Source organism: Lactuca sativa, chromosome 2 (assembly GCF_002870075.4).
Source record: "Lactuca sativa cultivar Salinas chromosome 2, Lsat_Salinas_v11, whole genome shotgun sequence".
NCBI lineage: Eukaryota > Viridiplantae > Streptophyta > Magnoliopsida > Asterales > Asteraceae > Lactuca > Lactuca sativa.
Genome location: NC_056624.2, coordinates 231,204,154 through 231,215,854, shown reverse-complemented (window position 1 = coordinate 231,215,854; position 11,701 = coordinate 231,204,154). Strand labels below are relative to the sequence as shown.

Genomic DNA, 11,701 nt, shown 5'->3' with positions numbered 1-11,701 from the left:
ACTTAATTTGAAAACCATTTTAATTTCTCATTTTAATTTCTCTTTTTAAAATCCTCCTCGATTTGAGACTGGAGTCACACGAATGTTTCCCCAATTCACTCAAACCAAGGCTCTGATACCAACTTGTAACATCCAAAATTTCAAAACAATTAAAAATTTTCAAAATCACCCATTTTATTAACATTGTTACAAAAAGGTTTTCAATACATTATTAAACAGAGTAATTTCCCAGGTTCATATCATAAAACACCAACGCGAGGAATGGTACGATCACGCCTTTGCCTTGCCACAGACTCTTGAGAACCTGAAACATAAACCATAACTGTAAGCCCGAAAGCTTAGTGAGATACCCCCAGAATACCAACCACATATACGCCTTCCGGCCCATAACATATTGCCTTCCGGCCCATAACATATTGCCTTCCGGCCCATAAGCATAAAATGCATATATAACATAACAAATAATCGTATAGCAGTTCATAGACAACAATCGATCAACAGATCACATATCATAGCATTACTCTAACAAGATACCGGTCTAGCCGGTCACTATCATAACATTACCCTATGAACCAGTCAACATACTAAATGCATAGATACGCCTTTCCAGGCCATGACCTTCCGGTCCACATAGCAACGCCTTCCGGCCCATAACATGCAATGACAACTACCCGGATTTCCATCCGATAAAAGGGTCGGCCTTGGTGCCATTAACCCTAGCGATATAGTGAGGATAACTCACCTCGAAACTGCCGACTGAACAGATAGCTCAAGCTGCTCCGATCACTGATACGATCTCCTCTCTGGACAGTCACCAATGCACTGAATAACACACTCTCTGTGTCCCCAAACCTTAGAACTCGAATCCCTTGCAGTTCCTTTAGCCAAGACTCTTCTCCTCCTTGCACCACAATTTCTTCAAGTCACCAATGGCCTTCAATCTTGCCCTAGATGCCCACAGCCGCTTAGGCTTCCTCTCAATCGACTAAAAGACGAACAATGACGGCATATATATGCGTTATATACGACCCAAACCTGAACAGTTAGGGTTTTCGCTAAACAGCGTAGACTCGCCGAGTCCATATCGGACTCGTCGAGTCCAGTCGCGAACCCGCGACCAGGTCTGCGCTCCTACTCGGCGAGTCTAGGCTCCAACTCGCCGAGTCCCCTCTTAAATCACCCCCAAAAACATAATTATATCAATATTTGAAATTCCGGGCTGTTACAAATTAAATATTATATATGGTTTAATATTATTTATAGTTCTTATTTTTAACTAATTTTTTAAAATTTATTTGGTTAATGTTTTAATTTCTATTATTATAATTATTTAAAACATCAAACATTATTTTTTGATTTTAAAGGTAACAATATAATCATTTATATAGAGTTATTTTTAACTATTGTTATTATAAGTTATTTTAAGCTACTTATTTGAAAATTTTTAACAATTATATAAATATATTTAGGAAATATTTTAGATAAACTAATATTACAATTTAGTTTTTGCATTTATCACTATATTTTATCACTTTTAACTATTTACAAAATATTATTTGGTTTTTTTAGTGGAACTGAAATTTATATTTAAATTGACACTGTAATGTTATATTTAAATTAACAATTTAAGTATTTTGTCCAATCTGTTCAAAAATTGTAGCTTTAAACTGATAATGGTTTAAATGCAACAACATTTTAAATCTAATAAATTAAGTATAATATGTTAAAATTTAAAGACATAACTTTATAAATAGAAGTAAAGATATTATTTTAAAATTGAAATTTAGTCTATTTATGATTACACTTTAGGTTTGATATTTATTTAACCTTATTAACCAACTTACAATCATTATTAGAAAGACACTACAATTTATCACTTTTAACTATTTATAAAATAATCTTTGGGTTGTTTAAGTTAAATAAAATTTATATTTAAGTTGAGTCTATAATGTTATATTTTAATTAATAATTTAAGTATTTAATACAAATTGTTCAAAAATTATACATTTAAAATGATAATGGTTTACATCCAACAATATATTAAAACTAATAAATTAAGTATAATATGTTAAAAGTTAAAAAGCATAATTTTATAAGTAGAATTAAAGATATTATTTTAATATTGCAATTTAGTTTATATATGAATACACTTTAGATTTGATATTTATTTAACCTAATTACCAACTTATGATTATTATTGTAAAGAAATTGAAAAGTCATGGGAGTTTCAAATGAATGTGGTGAAAGGAAAAAAGAATGGGGGCTTCAAATGCATGAGATTCAAGAAAAAATGCTACCTTTATAAGTATGTATGATATGTCTACCCATTTTAAGAAAAAAATAATAAATATTATATGGCGTACGTATTCTTTTATGTAACAAGCTTTTTATAAGAATGTAAGTTGTTTTTTTAAACATGTAATTATACTAAACTATTTCAATCGTCATCTTATTTTGTATCATCTTACGTTCATTGTTTTTTCTTTAATATCATTCTACTGTTATCATACTTGTTATCATACTGCATGATAAGTCTAAACAGAAGATAAAATTAAATAATTTATATCCGGATAATAGAAAAAACATTAATTTGTCTACAACATCGATTATTCAAAGTCCATCGACTACAAATGTTACTAACCTAATTTCTAAATATTTGAATAGTCATACATACACGATTTAGATTATGAAATGCATTTTTCATTATAGATTATGATTTAAAAACAACTATGCTTTTAAATTTCTTATTACCGATCAATCATTACCTTATGATTTATTTATAATTTTTTTTCTTTTTCACCCGTGGTGTCCACGGGTTATAACCTAGTATCCGTATATATGTCTACCCATTTTATATATGTAAATTTTAAATTATACCTCTTGTTTTTCTTATATCTTTATTATTTTAATATATGATATAATATATTAGAAAGATATGACAAAAAAAACACATATTATCTTTGACCATTAGTCATTATTATTGTAGTATTATTATACTACTATGCTCTTATACTAATTTAGGTGGTGTTTGTTTTAGAAAAATAAAATATGTTTGGTTTTTCTTTTTAATCTTTTTGGAATACAATATAAGATAAAAGTGTTTTTTACGTCTTTAGTTTTTATGGATTTTTTTTTTGTTTTTTAAAGTTTGGGATAATAACATAAAAACCTGAAGTTTGAAGAAATGTATGAAATTATTATTTTGTAGATTTTAGATTCACTAATGTTGGATACTTGCAAGTTTTTTATTTTACTCTTTTGCAGATTTACTTGGAAAATCGAATATTTCTACCAAATTTAAAGACTGTAATGGACCAGGAATCAAACTTAAGAGCTTTTATGAACTAGAAAAAAAGTAAAACAAACATTTCTGTCAAACGTAAGAACTTTAATAATCTAGAAATACACAAAAAAAGTAAAATCAAAAAAATGTGCAAGTATCCGGTATTAATGAACCTAAAATATCAATAAATAAATAAATTGTTCTAATATAAAGAAGCTCACATGCCAAAGACTCCCATTTTCTGTTCGCCAGTTTATCAATGGACTAATAATCAACTAGTTTATCGTTAAACCGTATGATTTTTTAGTTATATTTCAATCGGTTTTTTAAAATTTTTAATCGGTGGCGTCTGATCGTTTTTAACCGATTGAATTGGTTGGTGCAGTTTTTTTTATGGGATACGACCCCCACAAGTGTTGTTGATTTTTTTATTGGCTTCACTTAATTTGGAAACAATGTTATTTTTTGTTTTAGACTCACCGTTAATTTACGTGACAATTTTCTTCCAACAGGCTCACCTTGTTGTTTTTTACAAAATGGTGTTTTAAAATAGGGATAATGACTTAGAAGGGTAACATATTATTGGTTTTGTACACATTTAGTCCTTGAATTTTTTTTGTCCACATTTTACCCTTGAACTTGTTGTTTTGTTTAAATTAAATCATTATTACCGGTTGCTTCCAGTTAAGCCGGTCATTTTGTGTTTTACTGGTTTACGTGGCAATTACGTGGCACTTACCCTCTTCCACCCTTATTTATCAAGAAACCTCATTTACGAACGAAGATCAATTAGGGTTATATTGTCTTTATTCTCATAATTTGTTCTTGATCGGTTCCACGTTACTCACACTTCTCTTCTCTCAAAACACCATTCTGATTCAATGGAGGGAAATCAATCTTTTCCAAAAGTCGATGTACACTATAATGGTACTTTTGTGCCTAATCCGTTAGTGTATTTTGCTCCACAAGTACTACGTCTTAATGAAGATGCAAACATGTTTGGTTTCTCCGATTTCATCAAATATGTTGAGAAGCTTATCGATTTTCAGTGCAAGCATGTGTATTACTGTATACCTGAAGCGAGATTGAGTGGGGGGCTCCAAACACTACAAAATGAATGTGACTACTCTGAGTTTCTTGAGGTTGCAAATGCTAACAGACATGTGGATGTGTATATTGACCATGATAATGAACCTCTATTTGAGTGGATTCAGAAAGAAGAACCAGACGATGAAGACCTTGTGTATTCAGAAGAAGATGTCGACTTTGTTTTGGCAGATGATGAGAATTGTGAACATGAAGAGGATGAATCTGTTACATCAAGCAAAAGAATCTTCAAAAAAACCTATAATGATAAGTTTTTGAACAAGTTATGTCCAGTAGTTGTTGAAGATGAAAATGAAAAAAGGCAATAAACTTCCAACTGTCTACCCTAGGCATGATGCTACTCAGGAATGGAGGAAGATGAAGCCTGAACTAGGTATGAGATTCTCTTCTCCTGCTGAACTTAAGTCATCTCTCAGTAACTATGCAGTTGCACATGGATATGACTTGTATTATGAGAAGAATGACAAGGATAAGTTGCTTGTAAAGTGTTGTAAAGGAAAAAGACCACAATGCCCTTTTAGACTGTGGGCTTCCTGGATGAAAGATGAACAAACATTTCAAATAAAGTCCCTTAGAGAAGACCATAGTTGTTCAAGGGCATTCAAACTTGGGTCAATTGTTACCTATAAGTGGATAGGGAAACAATTTGTCACTGATATTATGGAGTCCCCTAAAATGAGTTTGAGGAAGATGAAAGCTATGGCATCCAAGTTATTCAACATAAATGTTAGTGTTGGACAATGTAGGAATGCAAAAAGATTTGCATTGTGCGAAACTGAGGGTGATTTGAAGGATCATTATTACAAGCTGTGGGATTATGGAGCTGAAATTAAAAGGGCCAACCCAGGATCTCATGTAGAAGTGTATGTGCAACCCCAAAATAATTTTACTGTGGTGTTTGAAAGGTTTTATGTGAGTTTTAAAGGAGTGGTTGATGGATGGCTAGATGGGTGTAGGAAGGTAATTGGGATAGATGAATGTTTTCTGAAGGGCATCTGCAAAGGGGAGCTCTTCTCAGCAGTAGGCAGGGATGGAAACAATAACATTTACCCAATAGCCTGTGCAGTAGTAAATGTTGAGAACAAGAATACTTGGAAGTGGTTCTTGGAAAATCTAATGGAATACATAGATGAAGGGGGAAATGGTAATGGAATCACATTGATGTTAGATGGACACAAGGTACATATATACACTACTTTTCTTTTACAAAAATTACCTTTTACATAAACTAACATTCCAAATCAATGCAGGGTATAATGGAGGTTGTGAAAGAAAGATGTCCAGAAGTTGAGCATAGGTTGTGTGCTAGGCACATCCTTGCTAACTTCCCTAAAAAGTTTAAGGGTGAGTGCTACATTAAACCTTTTTGGAGGGCTGTAAAGGCAACTACAATTCCAAATTTTGAACTTGCAATGGAAGAAATCAAGAGCTTTGATGTAGGGGCATATGGTTATCTTATTAAAAGGGATCCCAACTGTTGGTCAAGGGCTTTTTTTAAGGTTGGAATGGGATGTGATGCAATGGAAAATGGTGTGTCTGAGAGCTTCAATGCTGCTATTGAAGAAGCTAGAAAGAAGCCATTGATCACTATGTTGGAGGACATAAGGGTATTTGTGATGGAGAGATTGTACATGCAGAAAGGGAAAGGATTGGGCAAGGATTTGGCAATTTGTCCAACTATCAGAAGTAAACTTGGTAAACTAAAGAAGTTGAGAAGGTTAGTTGTTACAAACACTTTTACTTACTTTTTGTACAAGCTAGTGGCTGACTAATTTTTTGAATTGACAAATTTTAGGCATCATATGTTAGTGGATACAAGCAGTTTGAAGTTGTGCAATGTAATGAAAGGTATGGGGTTGACTTGGAGAAGAGAGAATGTGGATGCAGATGTTGGCGATTGACAGGAATTCCTTGTGTACATGCCATATGTGCCATATCTTCCTTGAATCTTGATCCAGAGGAATTTGTTGCAGAGTGGTTTACTAAATCTGCATTTCTTAGGGCCTATGAGTACACCATACATCCCCTGAATGATAGTACCTTGTGGCCCCACATGCTTGATTTTCACCAGATACTACCTCCTATTAGGAGGAGGTTACCTGGTAGGCCATGTATAAAAAGAAAAAGAGACCAAGCAGAAAATGAACTCAGTGGGAACACAAGGCATGCTATAAGCAGGGCAGGTGTCCAGCACAGATGTACAATTTGTAATGAAACTGGACACAACAAAGCTACATGTACAATGAGGGGTCCTTCTGAAGCAGGTCCAAGTAAAGCAAGAAAGAAGAGTAATGCAAGAAGTTGTCCATCACAAGCAGGTCCAAGCACTCCAGCTCCAAGTGCTCCAACACATGTCAATCAAGATCCTTTGACTTAAGACCATGTCCCTGTGAATGAAGATCCTGTGAATCAGGAGAATGTGAATGAAGTTCCTGTCAACCAAGATCATGTGAATGAAGTTCATGTGCATGAAGGTCCTGTTAATGAAGTACCTATTAACCAAGATCCTATGATTCAAGTACCTATTAACCAAGATCCTGTGATTCCAATACCTGTTAACCAAGTGCCTGTGAATCTTGGTGTTAGGGTGCCTAGGAGACTTGGTGTTAGAGCAAGGAAGCCTTCAGAGAGAATCAACAAGATACAAATCAGGAAGCAGGTTTTCCGAAAGAATGGCAAAGGATTGACTGAGGACAACCCAATTACTTTAGATTTAGATTGATTAAGGTTACTTGTTTTCTTTTGCTTTGAAAGTATGTAATAGTACACTATGTATGGTGACTTTCTTTTGTTAATTGGGCCAACTTTTGATGTAATTGACAATACTACCCTTGCTTGTAGCCTAATAACTTTTTATGATCTTTAAGTAAATGGAATCAGATATGGTATCCTATGTCAATTGTGTTTTTTCTTTTTCAATCTTTATTGGTATTAATGCATTAGTTTATTAAGAAGGTCATAATGGGAATCATATGTCAGTTGTGTACTGGGAATCATATTCTCTATTTGTTTCTATCAATGTCCTTTGTTTTTGGTTGTTGAAATTGCAGACAAATTCAATTATCATTGTCCTTGTCTTTTGGCTGTTGAAATTGCAGCCAAATTCAATGTAAATTACAATCAAATGCTCACCATGTAACACTTCATTCAGTATGCAAACTCCATTCAATACATTTAATATAAACTATTCAGTACATTCCATATAAACCATTCAATCCCTACATTCAAAATACGACAATTCAATACATCATACAAAACTCTATGCAAACTGTTTTCATATAATATTACAACCGATTTCAACCCTATAACTATGTGCTTTATTCTTTAGCTCTTGAACTTCTTTCTTCAAACATGCAACATCCTCTTTAACTGCTTCAAGTTCTTGTTTTAAATTCGGATTCCCAGTCACAGGTTCATCAATCCATTCCCAATACTTACACTTCTTACCCGGTTTCTTTGAAATCAAATATAAAAATTGTAAGAACCTCAAAATCTTTATTTATTAGAAGGAAAATCAAAAGTACAGAGGGAAATCAAGATCGACATACCAGAGAATTAGGGCAAACTTTGAACTTTTTGTTAGGGTTGTCTTTAGTCTTGGATGTGCATATTCGAACTGGGAGTTGACAATCACATAGCTGCTCTTTCTTTGCGATGGAACCAGATGAACTGGGAGTCGACATCTTCTTCTTCGATTTTGGGTATGGGTTCGAATGTTTTTTGACTGAAGTTAGGGCTAGGCATCGTATTATAATCAACAGAACTAAGAGATGATCCACGTAGGAGTGTTTTTTTTAATGAGTGTCCACATAGGTAGCCATGTCAGCAAATATGGAAGCAACCGATAATAATGATTTAATTTAAATACAACAACAAGTTCAAGGGTAAAATGTGGAAAAAAAAAAGATTCAGGGGCTATTCCTTTTAAAATACCAAAATAGACGTCATTCTCTTTAGATGAAAATAAAAAATTTTAGTGACCTTTTAGAACAAATGGGTTGGGCACTTGGGCTACATCACATTTACCCATTTGTAAACTCTAACTTAATGCTGCCCAGTTGTCGCCCGCTGTGAGCTGCTACAACCGCTCAGTCGCCCACTCGTTTCTCACTTCGCTTCTCTTTCTTGGCTAACTGCTCGCCGGACTGAAGCCGGCTGCTCTCATTTTTCTGCTGTTGCTTAAATTTTGTTGTTTACGAAAGAGGTATTTTCAATTTTGTTGCTGGCTTGATGCTCACCACTTGTACATTAATCTGTGTTTTATTTTCTATTTTGTTGTTGCCTTCTAGTTTGTGTTTTCTTAATTGATTTAAGTGTTATTTGTTATTTGTTAGGGTTTATAACAATTTGACTTAGTTGTTGCATATCACTTATACATTAATCAGCATTCTTGCTAATTGTTAATAGATTTCATATTTAGGGTTTTGTATATTGTTGCTGCTTTGTATTTTTTAATTTGTTAAAAGATTTTATTATGATTTGTTAGCGTAATCTTTTGCCTTCACCAAATCAAGTAGTCTCTCTTTTCATTCACCCAAATAAACTCAATCAAGATGTGTTTCATTTGAAGATCCATTTAGCCGTTCATACTTGTTATTGTTAGATTAGCTCGTTTAAGCTTGCTAGTTCTAACTACTCATGGTGATATTTTTTTTTTTTTTTTTTTTTTTTTTTTTTTTTTGCATAACAACCTCTAATGCTTTTGGTTAATATCTAGTTTCCACATATTGTAGATAATGGAACACATGAAAGACAAATTCATACACAAGATAAAACGGTCAATGTAAGCCAAAATCAAACTACCAACTCCAGAACAACAAAAAGTTAAGGAGGAGAAAACATCTATACAAAATCATATCATAAACAAAATTTGAAATTTCTGCATTTGCTAAGGTCCCATTGCCCCTTGCGCTTTCCGTTGTTGAAAACATGAAGCAAACTCTGCAAGTTTGATCAATCATTGTCATTTGTTTCTTAGTTTCATAGTTTCTTTCCGATGTAGCCTCCCACAAAATTGAAGAAAGCATGTCTCCATCTATTCTTAAGCACCAAAATTCCCAAAATACCCATAAACCCCGTTGTGAAACCGCTCGTTACACCGTAAATCCACATCATTTCAAAACCATCATCATCTTCATCTTCCTCGGTGTTTCTTCCAACTTCCAGGACTTGATCATGTTTGCAACTGGTAGGTAGCGGACTTCCACAAAGTTGGTTATTGGCTGCGTATATGGATGGATCAATGAGTGTCTGGAGCTGACTTCCTGTTGGAATTTGCCCTGATAACTTGTTGTGTGACAAATTCAGCTGGCTAAGAGATGTCAATGCAGACATACTCTGTGGGATCATCCCTGAAAGACTGTTGACAGAAAGATCAAGAGAGAATAATGATTTCATATCACCAATTCTATCTGGAATGCGACCCGTGAGGTGATTGTTTGAGAGGTTAAGACCAACCAATCCTGCAAGAAGTACCAATTCCTTGGGTATTTCCCCTACCAGTTTATTGCTTGAAAGGTCCATGTTCACGATGTATTTTATCTTCGTTGTATACTCGAGTGCAACTCCTTTCATTACCTGAGTCAAACTCTGCTCGAATCTGCCTAAAAAATCCATGTCAGAGTAGCCTCCGGTCATTCCACTCAACTTCTGGAAACAGAAAGGGATCGTTCCTGTTAAGTTGTTGTCTCCAAGATCCATGATTTGAAGTTCACTGCTTTCACACAGCTCTAAAGGAATTGGACCTGTGAAGTTGTTTTTATGTAGCCTGAGAACTCTCATAAACATGACCTTTTCACCCAACCATTTTGGAATGCTTCCAGAGAATTGGTTTTCACCCAAATCCAACAGATCCAAATCTGTGCAGTTTGCTAGAGTTTCTGGAAGTTCGCCATGGAAGCTATTGTTGTTTAGTTGTAACCAATTTAGTGAAGAACCAAGATTGCCTAAAGAGCTTGGAATGACACCCGATAGCCGGTTGGAGCTTAATACAATACAATTCAGTTCAAGGAGATCTCCGATACAATCAGGAAGGGTCCCGGATAGCATATTTTTAGAAAGATCTAGAACATAGATCTTTGTAGCATAACACAATGAATCTGGAATCGATCCGTTGAAGAGGTTGTTCCTAAGAACCAACAATGCGGATCCTCTCCCATAACCTACTAAGCGTTCGGTAAAGGGAAAAGTTGTAAAGGACTCGGTTGTTCGGTTGGATGGAAGGTTTGTCAACGGACCATTGAGAAAGTTGTGGGAGAGATCAAGGATCATGATGATAGGGAGGTCGCGAAGCCAAACTGGAAGAGCTCCAAAAATGCTAGTATTAGAAAGGTTTAGAATCACAAGACTCCGTTGCATTCGAATCCATGATGGAAATTCTGATTCGATTTTGCAAGATTCGAGTAGAATGTTTCTAATTTGGAAAGGAGGGTTCCAATCAGATGAAATCGTGAAGCTCAACATATGGTTCCACCTTGCATCCAAGTGTTTTAACATTGATGTGTTGGCAAAATGGGCTTCGGTGATTACACCCGATAAAGAAGTGTTGGATATATCGAGAAATTCAAGTTTAGAAAGCTGTCCGATGGTATCCGGAAGAGGGATTTGTAATAGGTTTTTTGATAAATCGAGAAACTGGAGTTGTGAGAGGTTTCCTATCGACAACGGAATCTCAGACAATGAATTGGAGTTGAGATACAAGATTTCTAGATTCGATAGTCGTCCAAGGGAGAATGGAATCGGACCGTTTAACAGGTTCAGAGATAAATCTAGTTTCCGAAGCATCACCAGGTTTCCAAAAGATGTTGGAATCGAACCTGTCAATTGGTTTCCAGAAAGATCTAATTCCCGCAAACTCGACAGATTTCCAATTCCATGAGGAATGATGCCAGAAAATCCTGCGAAATAAAGATACAGATATCTGAGTTGTGTCATCGACCCGATGAAGTCCGGAATCGGGATGCTGCGAAAAAGGACCCCACTCAAGTCCATGTAACTCAAATGAGTCAACTCGACCAAATTCGAATTCAACTCGTTTCCCTCTAATTGCATGTAAGAACTGGAAATATTGCTTCCGAGATCAAGCATGGTAACATGTCCGGTTGCATTATCGCATCCGATGCCTTGCCACTCACAACACTTGTTTCCTTTCCATGATGATAGTCTACCAGAAGGTTTGGGTGCAAGGCTATGTTTGAATTGGAGAAGAGCTTGCCTCTCTTCTTCCAAACAACCAAAACACAAGTTTGTGGTTGCAAAAATTAAGAAGAGAAATAATAACCATAGCTTCCCCATGACTATGACTGTAGTTTC

General features: G+C 34.9%; 2 protein-coding genes across 2 annotated transcripts; one reads left to right on the top strand and one right to left on the bottom strand.

The window, feature by feature from the left end:
* Positions 1 to 4,747: 4,747 nt before the first annotated feature.
* On the top strand, positions 4,748 to 7,112 carry LOC111896287 (uncharacterized). The gene is made up of 4 exons (XM_023892290.2): positions 4,748 to 5,569; positions 5,641 to 6,107; positions 6,200 to 6,708; positions 6,790 to 7,112. Exons 1-4 carry the CDS (start codon positions 4,748 to 4,750, stop codon positions 7,110 to 7,112), a joined length of 2,121 nt encoding a protein of 706 aa, XP_023748058.2.
* Positions 7,113 to 9,370: 2,258 nt separating this feature from the next.
* Positions 9,371 to 11,683, bottom strand: LOC122196657 (receptor-like protein EIX2). Its single transcript, XM_042899810.1, has one exon. The coding sequence runs from the start codon at positions 11,681 to 11,683 to the stop codon at positions 9,371 to 9,373; it is 2,313 nt and encodes a 770-aa protein (XP_042755744.1).
* Positions 11,684 to 11,701: the final 18 nt, after the last annotated feature.

Coding starts and splice junctions, on each gene's coding strand:
- LOC122196657 (XM_042899810.1), bottom strand. CDS start 11,683: ATGGGGAAGCTATGGTTATTATTTCTCTTCTTAATTTTTGCAACCACA.
- LOC111896287 (XM_023892290.2), top strand. CDS start 4,748: ATGAAGCCTGAACTAGGTATGAGATTCTCTTCTCCTGCTGAACTTAAG. Junction 5,570..5,640: donor TGATGTTAGATGGACACAAG/GTACATATATAC, acceptor AAATCAATGCAG/GGTATAATGGAGGTTGTGAA. Junction 6,709..6,789: donor AAGTTGTCCATCACAAGCAG/GTCCAAGCACTC, acceptor CTGTGAATGAAG/ATCCTGTGAATCAGGAGAAT.